Source organism: Takifugu rubripes, chromosome 16 (assembly GCF_901000725.2).
Source record: "Takifugu rubripes chromosome 16, fTakRub1.2, whole genome shotgun sequence".
In the NCBI taxonomy this organism is placed as follows: domain Eukaryota; kingdom Metazoa; phylum Chordata; class Actinopteri; order Tetraodontiformes; family Tetraodontidae; genus Takifugu; species Takifugu rubripes.
Window position 1 is genome coordinate 8,782,851 of NC_042300.1, and position 17,501 is coordinate 8,800,351.

Consider the following 17,501-nt stretch of genomic DNA (forward strand, 5'->3'; position numbering starts at 1 on the left):
CTGCAGCTGGAAAATGTACTTGTGGCGTGTATGAATGTCATTTATCAACTTTATAAAATTAAAAACATACAAAGACCTGCTGATTTCACTGACAGCCCACTTCTCCATTTTAATCGCATCGACATGATCAATTATTCCACCAGTCGCCACTAAAATGCTTTTGTTCTTTTGTAATTTAAGGGTCATTAGTCTGAAGTCAATTGACTAAAATTTCCATGACTGAAGCAGCAGATTGAATTTCTGCTTCTAATCCCCAGCACCATAATCCTGATGTTCATGAAGAACTCCCATCCAGTCATTACTTTTCCTTTTCTCACTTTCATTACTGATCCATCATCTCTGTTCTGGCTTCTGGGTGTTCTCTGGACTCAGAGGAGGCCTATGTGGCTTTCAGACAGCTTTATTAAAACCACACAGTAACATCACTAGCATGCACAGTCAGGTTTGACGCTCATAAGGCATTTTCCCAACATAAAAGCTGCCTTTGTAGCAAGGGAATCCAGTTTTTAAAGTGCAAAGTTCACAAAAAGAATCCAATCTACAGCACGACGTTGTAAACAGATCTACTGATGAGTCGGCATGACAAGAAATAAAACAGAACTGGCGCCAGGTACAATCACGTTACACCATGAAATGACAAAAAGCGCACTGGCAGATTAACAAGTTTCCACTGGAAATACGTGAGATGGTGAAAAGACGAGTTACTGGACAGTTTAGCTGTTTGTTGCTTGTCTTTCATTCGCAGAGTCACTGGACAAACGTGTAAACTCCATTTTCAAGAAGTTGGCAACGATGACGTCAGCAGACATTTTGCACATGTAGGTTCCACAGACAGTCTGGTGGGTTGGTAGTTGTGGGTATGGAGCAAAAACCAAGAAAAACCAACCTACACTGGAACATTGAGCCTGGGCGGGATGAGGGGCGCTCTCTGCCAACGTTACAAAACTGACCCGTCACAGGACCACGACAGCAACACTGACAACAACTCCGAACATGGGAAAGGAAAGGATGCGCTACCGACGGTTGGGCCATGCTGTTAGGCTTTTGGAATTATTGCCGTCATACTTAATACCTGTGTGAGCGTGCATGTGCCTGCTTGTAGTTGCGCACATGCGCAGGTTCCAAAGAAATGGCTTTTGGAGTTATTCAGATCCGGGCGTTCACTAATCAACTACTGACGTCACCTTGAGAGGGCTGAAATTTCTTTTTGGACCTTTTAGACTTCCTGTGTCGCTTGTTGGCTGGTTGTTAGTGGAACAACATGTTCCTCTCATCTCTACAGATCGATCAGTGCAGTGGCAGTTTAAAATAAAATAAAATTTAAATTCATACAATAGCAAAAAAAAACAAACCCTACTCTTTACATCTGCTTAAAGATTTAGATAATTGATACAATTAGTTTCTCTCTATGTATATATATATATGCGTCTATATGGAAAGATAAAAATAGTCCTATTAATCTCCTTGTGTTTTAATGTGGTGCTTTTATGTTGTACCTCATACAAGGCACACTCACACTGGGGGATCTTCTGGGGATTAGCAACTGTTTTCCAGTTAAAGCAAGACTTGAGAATAATAAAATAAAAATACTAGATGTAAAAGTGTGATCAAGGAAAGCACTTTTGGCTAATATAAAATAAATTTTAAAATGTGTGAAAGTTAAACGAAAATCCTTTTATACAAGCATCGACGTCATCAGACATGTCAATGCGACTAAAATAAAAAAATAAATCCAAGTGTTTAGGGGTTAGAGAGGTCAGCTCGGGTTTAAATCCACGTGCAACAACTTAGTGTGTAATTTTCCCTCGTAGATTCTTTGTTTTAAACAAAATTAGTGACAGTTTAGCAGAACTTGGCTAAAGTAAAAACGAAAAGTGTATCCTCATGTGTTCCTTTACATAAGCCTGCTTGTTTTGGCTGCCATCACATGACAAAGGTGAAGTGGCATGTTCTATAGCTGAAGGTGGCATTCTTTAGTACTACAGTTGTTTGATTCAAGATCTTTGAACAGTGAAGAAGTGTACTTCATCTCCCCTTTGCATAATCCCATTTCTGTCCAAGGGTGTGTTTTGTTGTTTTTCTAGTACACACAGAGATCAGGAAACTTCATCTCGTAGATGGGGACGGATCGACTCTGGGTTTGACCGTAACCTGATGAAATGGTTCCAGATGGGCTGGGCGGGGGCCTGGATGCAAAGACAGATGAATCATCCACAACTTTTATTATTTCCACGCACATTTTTCCATTATTATTTCATTTTCATTTATGGTGGCAGAACCTTGTCAGATGTTGTATAATTGCCTAAAGAAGAATTTATCACCTGATTGTAATCTCAAAGATTTGGTTGAGTTTGCTCTGCAGTAGTGTGGCCTGGAAGAGGAAAAAAATACAATAATTGAATTCAAAAAAGTATTTAGGAAGAAGAGTGGCTATATTCAAGGACTAAACAGAGTATTTTCTGTACCCTGGCACCGCAGTGGGCAGCAATTTCCTCAAAAGGAGCCTTTTGAAATTTCTCCACCACTTGTCTCCTCCGCTCTCGTTCCTGCTCCTCCATACCGACACTGTCCACTAGAGGGAGACACAAAACAAGCGAAAAATGATCAGACATTTTAAATAAATGCAGTGATTAAAAAATAAAAATTGCACTATTGTACCGATGGCATTTTTCAGGGTTTCAAATGTGATCTCCTCAGCTGGCGTTCTCTGGAAAAGTATGCGCAAGATTATTAAGAATTAATTCATGATGCCTACATAAAACACGTTATTTTAAGTGGGATTCATTATTGTTACCTCCTCTTTTTCTGGGCTGTTTCTGGACTCCACCTCTCCCTGCAGAGAGATGGTCTCACCTATACTCTTCCGCTTAGAGAGACGGTCCTCATCTGTTAAGAAAAAATTACTATACAATCTGGCACAGCTCATAAATCATTAGTTTTAACATCTGACCGTTTGCTCTACTAACCAGTGTACTGAGGAACATAAGGCGTAGCCAGTCTGTCTGTGTTGTATCCACTCCCTCCGAGAACCTCTGTGATTTTGGACTGAAGGAAGAGAACTTCCCCTTCCACCTTCTCTAGGGAAGAGGGTAGTCTGGACACAGCGTTTATTTGATTAAGCATAATGGTAACAAAAAGCCAGAATGGCATTTATAGAATTTTTTAAGTTAAATATAAGAGACGAGAAATGAAAGTGATAGGAACGTACTTGGGATTCTCAATGAAAACATCCTCAGGCAAAAGGTAGGGGGTTTCTTTCTGCCTCAACTCAATTACCTGAAGAGCAGCGGGGGAAAGAGTTTATTAAGAGAGGGTCCTTGGACAGCTGGGAATCGACACATGCTGTGTTTTGACACAGCAGCACAGACCTCATGTATGTGTTGGCAGAAGGCTGGAACAGTGGTGAGCTGACAGATGAGGTTGAGGTAGGCGGCGGCGACTGCGTGAATGGCACAGCGGTTAAACACAGGCAAAGCCTCGTCAGTAGACAGAGCCAGATCCTGGACGGGAGAGAAAAGTGAGCGTCAAAGCTGGGTCATGTGATTGCAACTTAAAGGTATTAAAGGTGTCAGCACCTGTAAGGCGAGCGCCAGTCGAATGAGGTCCACCACCACTTCCTCGTTGGCTAGCTCCATGCTGAGGAGACCCAACAGAGCAAAGAGAGCTTCGTAGTGCTGCTGGCCGCTGCTCTCCTCTTTACAGCCCAGGTAGATGTGACGGTAGAGCTGCTGCCCATGCTGCAACATCACACAACAGGAGGAGGAGTAAGAAGAGCCACTACTAAATGCTCACATAAATAAAAAAAATAAAAACCTTTTTCATGAAGAGGTTGTCCTGTCTGGAGCACTTGTCAACTTTAAGCTTAAGCACGGAGATGTCCGAGATGATGCTGTAACCACAGAAAATAATAATCCTCAAACATGGTTGATCAAGTACAGATAAGTTTCGATTCAGTACACGTTTGTCTCGTGTACTCACCTCACGTTTAAGAACTTGGGTGCGTTGTCATGCCTGTCGATGAGGCTTAGAAGAATTTGGAGCACCAGCAGTCGGATTTCTGGATCCTCCGTTAAGGAGAAAGACAGCAGGGGCTCCAGAAACGAGGTTGGCAGGGCCGTCAGCATGTTGGTAGTGTCAAAACCTGCCGTCACCTGACAGAAACCAACAAATTTCTTCAGCACTGTCATCTATTGCCATTACCAGGGCTACTGTGGGCCACACATACCTGGACTAAGGACTTCAGCAGCATAACCTGAATCATCCGGGTGCCCTCAGGCCTGTAAAAGGAGAAACAACAGAGGTTAAAGGATGGTTGAATTTAAAAAGAATATCTAAATCTGTGCAAATGAAGTCGTGTGTGTTTTACCCTGAGTCTTTAGAGGAGAGTGCAGGGTGAACCCCGGGTACTGGGATCTTGCCCATGATGAAAAGCATGACCTCTGACCTCTGGTATGTTGGTAAGGTGTTGGCAAATGAACCTGATAGAGAGGATGATGGAGTAGGACAAAAAGGATTTTTGAGAAAAAGGGTTTAGAAAAAATATTTGTATGTAAAATTTTAGAGGTTTGTTTGGATTTATTTGATTTCATTCTTGTTTACCTCCAAAACAGTGAAAAAATTGAAACACTGTGAATGTCTGACATCTGCTACATAAAATAATCATAAAATTATCAGCTGTACCCTAATTACTTGGTGATTATTTGAGACATAAGTACTTAAAGCATTTCATGTATTTATCAGACTACTAGGCCTCTTCAGTGATTATGGTGATTCTTTTATTGTCCATCTCTTCCCTCTCAAACTCACCAATGGTCCTGATGACAGCCTCCTGCAGCTGCCTCTCCTCATGAGCTTTTATGATCTTGGTACCAATGTTGGTGCTGCCATCATAGCAACCGGTGAGCTCATAGTCGACGCTGAGACGGAGCTGCCGCAGCAGAGTGTTGAACACCTCCAACACTGTAGGACCTGCAGGAACAAACAGTGACCAATAATTACAGGAACTCATCTCCATATTTAAACCTGCTAATTCAGGCTTTGCTGGTCACAACAACAGGCAGGACAGTTTGTGTCTTACCCACAGATCCACTGGCTGCTATGGCGGCTGCCTCGAGCAGAACCTCCACGATACCAGCTCGCACTGTGGCTGAGTTCTTACTGTTGGCGTCCAGGTGACCGAGAAGCTGCTGGATTACCAAGTGAGAATGCTGGGACTGCAAAAGTGGAAGAAATAAACTGAATGAGATCATGGCACCATAATGTGTTCACAGGGACACATTCACAATTAAACAAATCTGTCATCTATATAAATGTAAACACTCACTTGGATGGAGTACATGATGATTTTGAAGCAACGCACTGCAAAGGTCTTCCCCTCCCATAGAGAGTGGTTATCTAAATGCCTGCGGGGGCACAAAGGAGGCAACAGGAATGATGTTACCACCCATTAAAATCAAGTAATAATACCAAACACAAAATGATTATAAAGGTTATACACAAATGTGCAACATATATAAACAGAGATGTTGATGGAGGTTTCAGACAGGGCTGATAATTAACATAAAATTTAGAAAAGTGTTCCAAAGAAATAAAAATGTAAAACACAGCACTTGGAGAGCTCAGACCTCTGCGTAGGTGGAATAAACAAGATCAGATGAAAACCCATTTCAGAATTAAGAAAAAATCCAGCACTCAGATTTGAAAAAATGAAAAAAAAAATTTCCAAGCAAATTTAAGTTGAAGATATTGACCAGGATCACAACAAACAATCTGCCACACATGCAGTCAAGTGCAGTAGGTTGATTAAATTAAATGATAGCTGGGGTACGAAAGCAGATGGAAACAGCATGAAAGGAGGACTGCAGATGAGGCGGCTGCCACTGTTAAATTAGTGTAACAAATGACCTCAGAAACAGGACAAAGCTGCAAACCGCAGTTGAAAAGCCGTCTTACAAGGCGACTCTAAACAGAAATCCATTAATATGCAGCTGAAATACCCACCTGCAAATCCTCCCCTCCCATCTAGTCAGGAACATGTACCTTGCACTGACCTTGTCACAAGCCCCCCCCCCGCCGGGTCAACCGATGCACAGACCAAAGCATGTCCACAAAGCCCTAAATCGCTTAAAGGTTCAGTCGACGCATCAACAATAAATCGGGAGCCTTAACGCAGCTTACTCACATTAGTACGGGAGTGACGGCGTTCTTGATGTTGCCATAGGCTGCCCGTCCAAGCAGCTCCCTGAAACAGCGCTCCGTCAGCTCCACTGGGCTTTCCTTCTCCTTCTCTGTAGCCTGCAGCGGAGAGGGGGAGCGGCTGGGGGGGAGTGAAGCAGGTGAATGGAAAGAACAGGGAGAAAGCAAGGACGGGGAGGTGGGGATTGGGAGTGCGCAGTAAAAAAAACAAAAGAAAAGATTGCGATCAGTGTGACTGAACAATACTCATTTACAGAAAACATTCTGTTTTCCCTTTTAAATAAAGTCAGACACATCACGAGTGCCCCTGCTGACATCTGTGTTTGTGTGCCAAGCGTAAGATCCTGCCCCTTTTTTATTCATGCCATAGCTCTATCTTGGTCAGCCTGGAGCGACTCCATATAAGGCATTATTTATTAAAGGGCTGAAGTCTTTCATCCTTCCTCTTTCATCCGTCTGACTTTACTCCAATCTAAAGTGGAACCTTGAAAAACTATTTCTAACTCCTGTAGATACAGCCATCTTAATTTACTCCAGAGAGGATCATTTCTATCACTTGAGAGCTACTGAGAACTGGAACATTACAGCTTTCCAGACCCCTTGACACCAAATTATATAACCAATCAATCAGTTTCAAAAGTAATATTATCACTTCAGAAACTCAAAGTGGTGGACAACTTCACTTTGGCTAAGCTTTAAATTAACTTGCCTGCGCTCGAGGGAATAATGTGGAAAGAAATGCACCATCTGCCAGTTTAATTAGACTCTAAACTGACTTCTGTGGATTTAAAAACTGGCTGTGTTTAATTCAGTGTGGAGACATGGAGAAAGAACAGAAGGTGCAGGCCTCATAATCCACACCACCACGTGAATAGAAGGTGAGAGAAACCTTCCATTTCATCACCATCGTCTGTGACCTGTTGTTGACCCGCTGCTGTCACGTCCCCCCACCTCCCGTGAACAATGACGTCAAAGACTTTGCATCTCTCTCGTTCCCCTGAAACCTCCTGATTCTCCACCCATTGCCCCCACCTTCTCCAGTCTCCTACTGGGTTTGCCCTTGGATGCTGCAGTTGAGACTGACAGTGATGAAGAGTGACACGGATGATAGTTGCCTACACAAGTCAGGACAAACATGTGTCAACATATGACAACAAGCACCAGTGTGCTGCAACATAAAGGCCCTGAGTTGTGCAATCAGGACACAAGGGGTCAACATCGTGTTATCAGATTTCACACCCACACCAAGGGACAATCTGTCTGGAAGACAGTCTGGTAGACGCTGTTGCTACAGCTCCTCTCTTACTTTGCACACAGGATATGACAATGCAGGATTTACTATATAGCAAGAAAGTAATAAAATAGGTACAGAAGCACAAATGCAGTGTCTTTGGTTCTGTTTTAAAAGAAGAGTTCTATAAGGTTCTGCAACCTAACCAGTGAAGACAAACGGACGTCTGTATTCACCTCTCTGTGCGTTCGCCACTCTGCAGGTTGAAAAGCAACGAGGGGACGATCTTGTCCATGTGCTGAGGGTCCCAGATGTTGGCCTGCAGCTCATCATTGACAGTCTTCCTCACCACACCCTGCAGGCCCTTGATACCAGCCATACGGATCCTAAAGATAAAACACAGACTGTTGATTTAACAAGCTTTCACCACTATATTTATAAGTCTTTTTGTCAGTCTGCCTGTCTGCATTTGGCTGTAATCATTCTGTGAAGCTATTTTTAGATCTTCCTAGATGTAGCAGTCTATTTTCAGAAGATTACAAGAATAACTTGAAAAAAATTAAGGTCAAATAAATACATTTTACTCCACTCACTTGGTGCGGATGTCAGGGTCCTCGTAACTGGAGTGGCACATCTCACTGAAGCGGGACACAAAGAAGTCATAGCTCCGGTGGTACGATGGCGTGTCCTCCTCTATGTTGGCAAACTTCACAAACTGTGGTTGGAGGAAGAAGGGTATGAAGTGCATGTTCCCACTGAGGAGTTTAGCTGCATAAAAGCAGGAATCCCTGTGCTGAATACCTTTTAAAGTCAAATCGCAGCGATGTAACATCTCATTAAGAGTTCTCCTGCTGGGCCAGAAAATGTCACCTTTGAACAAGCTGACATTTAGCTCCACAACACTCTCCAATCAATAAATTACACTTGATTTAATTAGAACTGGGAAAAAATTAGGCTACACGGAACTTTTACTGAAAGTCACTGTTTCAGAAACTTCTTGTCTTAGACGTATGGATTTTTTGTGCTTTAATGAATCCCCGTCAATCTTCTTTTGTCTGTTGAACATTAATTCAAGCATTACCTTTCTTTGTAGCTTCTTGTAGCTGCAGGCTTGATTGTGAGAAAGTTATGCAACCTTGAGCCAGTGGCATCATAGGTATCGTGTCAACAGCAGCAGTATGTCTTTCACTAATGTGTTTGAGAGCTGACAGGTGGTTTTATGGGGCTCAGCAGTCCAGGGTTTTAGGTCAGTGAAACAGAGAGAAATAAAACCAGGACAGGCTGGAATCCTGTGGCGATACACTCTCTAATCCACTCCTTTCACCTCTCTTTGACACTGCTTTCATTAAAGCCACACAGCTGACACCAAGAATGGCACATGATAGGAACACATGATAGGAACACATGATAGGAACACATGATAGGAACACATGATAGGAACACATGATAGGAACACATGATAGGAACACATGATAGGAAGACTGCTCAACAACAGAACACCTGAAGCTAAAGTCTGAGGCAAGTGAACACTTAAACTACTGGTGGTGAACTGCAAAGAGATACACAGGCCCATTAGCATCTCTCTGAGGAAGACTGATAGCATAAGACAGAAATAAAAAGTAGCTCCATGTGTTATCAATCTGTGTAGAGGGCTGCTGCGGCAGATCTTTGCAGTGTGGTGTGCAGCTAATCCCATTTCCTTTATGCTGTCTGTCCTCCACTGACCCAGATGAAAGCCCCAATAGCTGCTTCCCATATTACTCATCCCTCACACTCCTCCTGCTCAGCACTCTGAGCACACTCACGCACGCCACACACATTCTAACACGTTCACATGTTTCTCTTTGGGCCATCTAATCAGGAAAGTTAATGAGTCATGTCTACTTCAGATTATATAATCCATTTAAATCCCCTGAGAAAGATTTGACAGAAAGGTTTGGTTTTCAGATGTGCTTATTTATCTCAGTCTTCACTCTGAAAAGCAGCTCGGTGAAATTGTATGTTTATTAAATTATATTTAGAGCTTAATTCGAGTCAAGATCTTAAACAAATTAAAAATCCAAATCCTTCGATGATTGACATTAATTGAAAACATGTATAAAGGCACTCAGTAAGGGGATAAATCCTAAAATATGCAGTCAAAACCACCTCTTAGATCTTAATTTATGGCCTGGCCAGAATTTATGGCCTGTTTCCAGATCAGGAATTTTAAAAAAAAAGAAAAAAGGTTACTATCTTACTTTAAATGTGTACCGGTAATCAAGGCCAGATTCTCCACTGTGCTCTACTCACAGAGTTAGTTCCAAGGATCTGCAGGCTGGGTTTGTCAGACTCCAGCAGCTTGCGCACCATTTTGAGAAAACTCTCCACAAACAGGTTGATGCTCTGACAGTGGCAGGCCATCAGCAGCTGGTCCAGAGCTTCCATGGCTATGCACACATACCTAAACAGGAAATAAATCAGACCCCATATCAACCTGGATAAGCTAGCCAAAGTTTGGGTGCCAGTACAGATTTGAGCTGGACAGTGAGAAGGATCGCAGACATAAAATCAGAAATAATGAGTCAGAAAACATCACTTTAGAGTTCTTATAAACAAAACAACAAATTGGAGGCAGTGGTGAGAGAATGTATAAAGACAAAAATGTAACACCAGTATCTGTCAGGTCAGTGGCAGGTTAAAAAAAAAAAAGTCTTTCACACCCAGACTGACTGGAAATGTTTACCCGTATCTGTGCCGGGCCACATCCCTCGACAGTCTCTCAGACAGGTAGGCTCCGATACGGTCGAGTTTCTCCGGAGCTGACAGGGCGTAGAATGTCAGCTTCTCCATGTTGGCCTTCACAAGCCCATCCTTAATGGTTCAGAGAGAAAGAACAGTGAATATGTGGCAGACAAAAGAAACGTTTGATCTCCTGGTGACCCCTTCTGCTTCTCAATGTCCTGACAGGCCTCAATTCCTAACTCTTCTTTCACCTTTAATCTTAAGACAAATGGAGCAAAAACAAGAGAAAGCAAACGATGCAGTCCCGAGGAGGCCGAGACAATCATAAAGATGGTTTCCGTCCTGGACAAGGCTTTGAAAGCAATAATGTGATGAAACCCAGAGAGCATACAGAGCTGTCCTGCACATATTCGCAGATTCATAGTAGATAACAGTTTGGGTGAGTGGAGACATTACAAACGCGGTGGCTTGGGAACAAATCAGAGGGGAAATCAGGTCTGTGTTTGCTAGTAGATCCTGTGTGTCACAGTTCTGGCCACAGATCTGACAATCATCCTGGACTATTTTAGTAACTCACAGAACTTTATGAATGAACAACAGCAAAGACTGGCGCTGATTTAATAACACAATGTTTGCTACTTTTCTAAAGGAAAGATGGCTTGTTTTTAAAGCAATACAGATTTTTCCTTTTTTGTTTATAAAACAATTACATAGCAAAAATTTGGCCTATACTATTAGAGGGAATCATGGAAATTCTATATGCAGTTAAACAAGGAAGAAGGATCAATTGAACCGGCATGAACTGGAGCTACTTACCTCTGGATCCTCTGGGAAGATGTTGTCAACCAGTCTTTTGTACCTGGGCCTGAGTGCCCCACAACAACCACAAACCCCTAAAGAATACAGAAAGAGAAGGAAGGATTAAAAATCAAAACAGATTTACAGAAATTCACAGACTTGGCTGCAAGGTCGGTCATACCAGGCCAGGTTAAAGAGTAAAAACATGAGAACATGGTTGTTTTCTGATAACCAGAACCTTCATCTCTGTCCCTCCTTTGCTATAACCTCGTTTACATCCGGGCTTTTTGTATCCCAACTGCAGATGCATTTGCACTCGCGTTCGAAGGAAACGTCTTCAGAAGAGCTCTGGCAGACCCACACTTCATCTTTGAAAGTGCTTCAAGTGTGTTTACACGTCACTTTATTTTAGTCAAGTGCTCTCTGAGCATAACAGATCTGAATGCCAGGACTAAAGCTGAACTCAAGATAGCCATGGAAGACACATTAAGCACAGCCAGCAGTGTTTTTGTTCTCATTTTAAATAGAAAAAAGGCAGAAAAGAGAGCGAGCCTGCATGCTGATTGGCTAAGAAGATTCAGCAGTGGTGAGTCATAGCGGGACCATGGGACACGCCAAGTGAAAATGGGTGAGAATGTCACAAAACCCCTGAATTTACCTCTGTGTAGTGACACTTATGTGGATGTCAACGTCAATCAAGGACTCCATCTTCAGCATATTTAGCAAGGAGCAAAAGCTGGTACAAAAACTTCAATATTAAACAAAAGTTGGTTTACTATGAAGCACATTTTCATTTTCTTCCTCTATAACCAAAAAAAGACATGTTCCTTTTTCGTACGTGAGACAAGGTATCGAAGAATTTAAAAGGGAAATTCCTATACACGATGAATAATAATTTGAATATAATAATTAATCATCCTTCACGCCCATCAGGGGCAGCTAACGGTGCAGCCAGGACTGGGTTTCTCTCGGCAGCCTTCCTCTGTTCTCACTGACCTACGAGGAGGACGTCCTTGAAATGCCTTTTAACTGGGTAACAACGGGGCCTTGGTTTTGTCTTCAGTGCTCAGCCGCTTCAAGGACGTTTTTAAAGTTCTCCTCAAGTTCACCAACAAGAGCTCGGGCTTATCTTAGCAGCGTGTCTATTCATAGAGCCGCTACTCTCATATCTACCACCTAAAACAGGGCTGAGGCCTGTGGACACCCCCCTCCCTATCTCCCTGTCTCTTTGTCCCTCCACAGACCCAGCCCCCCCTCGGCCCCTCTCTGTACTGGCCCGAGAGGAAGTCTCACCAATGAATTAATGAAAATGCGGCAGGTCCCAAAGGTAAAGCAGAAGGGATGGAGGATAAAGAGTGGGAGACACAGAGACAGGAGGAAACGAGGGAGTGAATGCGATAAGGAAGGAAGACCTTGATGGACTAAATGGCTCATAAATCTCAACTACTTATTACATTCTTTCTGTGCTGCTCACACGTCCGTCCGCTTTGTGGAGTTCATGAAAAACTGCATATTTAAATTTCTGCCATTTCTAGTAATGCGGGTTTGTGTTGAGAGAGCTGCGAGTGTGACAAGGCGGGTGGTGAGGTATTCGGATAACAGTGGTGTAAAGCACGCATCAGGGTCTCACGACATCCACCCACTCTCTTCGTTTCAAGCCGAACATGCATGGAAACATCACTGCCGAGGGCAAAAACAGCTGAAACGAATTAATGATCGCTGCCAAGTTCTATGTTGGTGGAATTCTTGCCAATATTAACATGCTTGTACTAACAGAAAGGTGTGTTCTGCCATTTTCACGGTGGAAGCGCTAGTCTTTGCTATTTTTGTCGACATGTAACAATGAACTGGTACATTAAGAGATTACGCTCTCCATTCAACAGGATGTCAGATTAAAAATTAAATGTTTGGGCCAGAGAGCCTGAAGGGAAGCAAAAATGTGACAAATCAATGTTGTAAAAGAAAAAAATTGCTCCAGCTGCACTATTATAAGGCCAGAGACGACATGTTGCTTGTGTGTCTGTTTGTGTGAGCGGCAAAATCCCTTAATCAACAGACCTCACCTTCACCCGGGGTCATGCAAGCACTGGTTGAACAGGTCACACTCACATACGCGGCGCTAACACGCGGCAGCCGCCTCCACGCCACACGGGGATTCATGACACTTAAAATAATGGTCGCAACGAACGCTGCCCTTCGGGGGGGGTTCTTACATAAGGAGGAGGGGGGAGACATGGACTCCGACCTGCTATTTTTACATCAGCAAACAAAGGCAGACGTGGTTAAACGGTTGACTCACGCAATCATTTGCAAACACTGAAAGATGTGGAGAATACAAAGTGTGCTAACGCAGAGTGTTTAAGGCTGATTTAACGGCCAGAATGATGTGAGGCACCGGTGGTCAGTCAATACGCTGATGAGGGGAAAGGAATGGGATTAACTGTCACCATGCAGCGGAAAACATGACAACAAAAGCCGGTGCGTTAATAGTTTAACCGCAGCACGAATCGCTTCTCATGTACCATGTCGACGCCGTCCACAATCCAGTCATCAATCCAGGCTTGCTGGGACAGATGCGAGCACATTTCAGTCCCAGCGTGGGTGGTAGCGAAGACGGCTGCTCTAATGGACCCAACATAAAGGCAAACAGACCCAAGCTGCTATCAAAACCTTGTGACGTAAGACCAATCTGACACGCTACAATTAAGGCAAACCGGCTCTGGGAGACGACCACGAATTCAGCAGAGAGCGGCTTGTAATGCATTAGCCCCAATCTGTGTTTTCCCCAATCAATTGTCTCCAAACTCGCAGCGCAACCATTAGGAAGGCACACTAGAAAAACAATCAATAAAAATCAATGAACTATACATCAGGATCTCCAACTAGAGCTACCACAAAGCACGGCACAAGGGCACGTTCCAAACCTGGAAAATGAAGATTGTGCGACTCTTTTCACACATACGCTGCTTAAGATATGCTTGAAATTAGATTATTTAGATGACTTTCTTATGCGCTTCCTAAAATATTATTTGGAAAGGAAAAGTGGAAAATAATGCCTTATATCACAATCTGTCAAAAGATAAGAACACATTAACTGAACGCAGGAAGGAAAGGAGAAAGCCCGTCGTTACCGTCTCAGTTACACCAGGAAACAGTTTCAAAAGGTAAAAGTAATCTGTTACCAAAAATAAACATCCTCAAAGCAGCGTCTCTCTGAAGCTTTAGCTGAAGCTGAAATTCTGAAGTGCCAACTTATTAGCAGCACTTATGGCAGACGTCAGACTCGTGACGGCTGCAGACTGTGTGGAGAGGGCTTAGAGCAAACGTGCAGCAGAATGTAGCAGAACAGGCTGAACGCGGGATGCTTCGCATATCTCACGACTTTAAGCACAAAGCACAACACGCTTGGCGTGCACGAGGGCACGAGAGCGCTCTTACCGTACATCGTGATGCTGGACTACCGCGCTGCAAAACCTTGTGCTTTCACGATGCAGCTTCAGTCGCACTGCTGTGCCAAAAGGAGCGCGCACGCACGCAGGGACGAATGCCTGCACATGTGCTTGGGGCTGAACGCGGCGCTGCGTTTGGTGCCGAGCCGGGTTTGATGCGGTGAATTACGCACGCTTCACTCTGACGTGCAAAAATGTTCAAACACACAAACGCGGCGAATGGGTTTGACGGCAGTGAGAGGGAGGAGAGTAGTGTGATGACCTTGGATATTCCTGCCTGGGTTCTGCGACAGCGCTCCCCCTAGCGGCGGTAGTGGTAACTACACCCCGCGTATATAAACAGCCTTTTCAACTTGTAGGGAAAAAAGAGACAAGCAGGAGAGAGAGAAGGAGGGAGAAATGCACGCTGCAGGGATAAAAAGGGAGACGACCTCCCACCCGCACAATCTTTCCCGACTCTCTCCTCCCACTCTTTTCCTCCTCTCATTAATCTTCTTTGGCTTCCTGCTTGACTTCAAGTTATTTCCTTCTGTGATTACAACATACTACCTGCAATTTATTGACCTCAGAGCTTTTCCTTCGTTTCAAAATGAATCAAAACTGCATGTTGGATAAATCGAACCAGCAACTTCATTTTGTAATCCATTATTTATTTTTTTAATTTAATCCGCATGCAGAAAGTGCAAAAATGAAACTACTGTTTGCATCTATAACACATTTTAGCTGCTAGCTCTTGCCCTTGCAGAGTTTCTAACCATCTTAAGTCAATTCAGCCTTTATCTAATTTACCACACACACACCAGCCACAAATGTAGGGGAAGATAGGATATTCATTATAATTTGCTTGTGGTGGCACTAAAAGCCTGAGGATGCTGCAGACTGGATGCTTATATGATGCTGTGAATCACATCTTCGGTGCGCCTGCACACACTCTCTGGTGCACAAGAACATTCTCTTAGCTTTTCAATAACGACACAAAAGTATCTAATGACGGTGAATGATTAAAAGAAGGTTTTTGAAAAATAAAGGAGAGGACCGAGATTTAGGCAACAGTAAACTGCACCATTTAATGATAAATCGTGTAAAATCCAAAGCAGCGAGGTGCTTTTTTCCCCCGAAAAGTTGGCAAAAATACTGAGGAGTTTCATCTTTCAGCTCAGTTATGGTGTGTCTGTGTCTCTCTGCCCTGTAATGGAGACAGAGAAGAGATTGTCACTTACCCTTTCCAACACGATGGTCCAGAAGGGTACGACAGTCCAGTGCCAGCCTCTGAGAGGCTGGTACATCGGGCACAGGCAGAGGCATCACAGGCAAACAACAGCACACACACAGCTACACACCACACACACACACACACGGATCCACTCACAAATTAAACACTTTTAAAGCTCTGCTTTCTTTTTCTACTGCAATCATTGTCCAAAACACCTGCGATACACCACTCGAGTTAAAACCTAAAAAACTCTCACACGCATCCACAGCACGCGCCGACGACAATTAGAAACACAAAAAGGCAAAGACACAAACAGTCCAGTCCAGCCAACAGTCCAGCTCTGTTGCAAAGTTTCACACATCAACCCGCAAACTCACAAGGAATCCCGATGGAACCCCAACTCATACGTCCATTTCCTGAGTCTGCTGAGTAATTTACTCTCCAAGCCTCAAATACAGAGTGACCGTATTAAGGAAGAGATTAGCGATTAGTCATTTCAAATGGCTGCTCCACTCCGTGTGCGCCTCTCTCATTAATAAACATCTCACTAGCACAATGGACCTTACTATCCACACGGTCTCTCTCTCTGGGCAAAAGAGGCAGGGAAACAGAAAAAAACAGGAGGGCAGAGAGGAATGAGAAGGGAGAGAGGAGGGCAAATCTGTGGGCTTGAGGTTCAAGGAATGAGGCAACCATGCCTATGCATGTAAATTGCAGGGCGAGTCATTTCTCCAAAACTCTTTCTAAAACATGCCGAAATGCCTTTGTAGGAAAGAAATATTGCAGGAAACGTATGCAAAGCTTCTGTTGGACAATATGTATAGGATCAGCACTGAGGTTTTTTTTTGCTTGTTTAAGAACACAGGTGCCTAAGAGTTGCCCACCTGCCATACTGGATGTCTGTCACAGGGTGGCGCTGCTCTCCTGAACTCGCCGAAGCAGCGACGGGGAGAGATCTTCCTCTACGAACCCACAACGAGCCTCGAGCGGCGCTTCGGAAATCAGGAAAATCCCCGGATTGTCTTGGGCCTGCGAAATTCGGACGCACACGTTAGCCGAGCTGCTACTATTTTCTGTTGATATTCGTGGCACTTAAATCCTAATAGACAGAATAAATATCCTCGTTACGCCGGCCGAACCGGTGAGAACAGCGTGCCATTGTAATTAAATGGCTGGCAACGTCCCATTTTTAATTTATAACGATCACATTTGCAAGGAAACTTAATTTACTAGCTCAAATGGCACGTATTACCTTTTTTACTTGTCTATCCTCTTTTTAATACGTTTCAACACTGTTCAGTAACTACATCCAAGTCTAGAGCAAAACCTAAGGTGATGGATTCAAACAAGGATAGTGACAAAAAGGTAGAATCCACAGACACTATATGCTAACATCGTCCATCTAGTAGCTAGGGATGCTAACTTACTATTAGCTTGCTTAATTTTTTCACTTATCTGCCCTAATTCGCGTACAAATGTCTTACCATGAAGCGAATAGCATCAAGGTGTGTAGCGTAAGGACATCCAGACTCGACCGCCTCAATAAAAGTTTTACAGATGCTGTAAAAGGCCAAGTTTGAGCAGCGTTACAGTTCCTGTTTGACAGCTTTAACGGGTTATCTGGAATTTGTACACTGAAGTTAGCATCAGTGATGGATGTTTGAACACGTTTATTAGGAATATATATAATTATTATTTTATGTTTTTAAATCAATCAGCCACTCCTTGAAAACTTTCGCAATTTGAGTAAATAAAACAAATACAATATAACACTTTTAAAAGTGTTCTTAATATTTATTTGCTTTTTTGGATAAAGTTTTTTTTAATAAAATAAAATATTTTCTGAACCTGTAATTATTATTTTTTATTTATTTATTTTCCATTTGCTGTC

At 43.2% G+C, this 17,501-nt stretch overlaps 1 protein-coding gene across 7 annotated transcripts; it reads right to left on the minus strand.

Moving 5' to 3' along the window:
* Window positions 1-82: 82 nt before the first annotated feature.
* Window positions 83-17,277, minus strand: LOC101073163 (protein EFR3 homolog B). Of its 7 annotated transcripts, XM_011612090.2 has the most exons (24): window positions 17,095-17,277; window positions 16,495-16,639; window positions 10,967-11,043; window positions 10,152-10,279; window positions 9,719-9,869; window positions 8,020-8,141; window positions 7,663-7,812; window positions 6,182-6,316; window positions 5,324-5,402; window positions 5,078-5,213; window positions 4,807-4,968; window positions 4,367-4,478; window positions 4,226-4,277; window positions 3,979-4,151; window positions 3,814-3,889; window positions 3,576-3,737; window positions 3,369-3,500; window positions 3,209-3,276; window positions 2,967-3,094; window positions 2,795-2,886; window positions 2,659-2,707; window positions 2,466-2,572; window positions 2,322-2,371; window positions 2,081-2,186 (listed from the first exon to the last, which is right to left on the minus strand). In XM_011612090.2, exons 2-24 carry the CDS (start codon window positions 16,499-16,501, stop codon window positions 2,081-2,083), a joined length of 2,454 nt encoding a protein of 817 aa, XP_011610392.2. In that variant the 5' UTR covers window positions 16,502-16,639; window positions 17,095-17,277. The 7 variants fall into 7 exon arrangements, with proteins under 7 accessions (XP_029705253.1, XP_011610392.2, XP_029705254.1 ...); XM_029849393.1 differs by lacking the exons at window positions 16,495-16,639; window positions 17,095-17,277 and adding an exon at window positions 13,012-13,082 and having other exon boundaries at window positions 83-2,186; XM_029849394.1 differs by lacking the exons at window positions 16,495-16,639; window positions 17,095-17,277 and adding an exon at window positions 15,988-16,170.
* Between the last annotated feature and the right edge of the window lie 224 nt (window positions 17,278-17,501).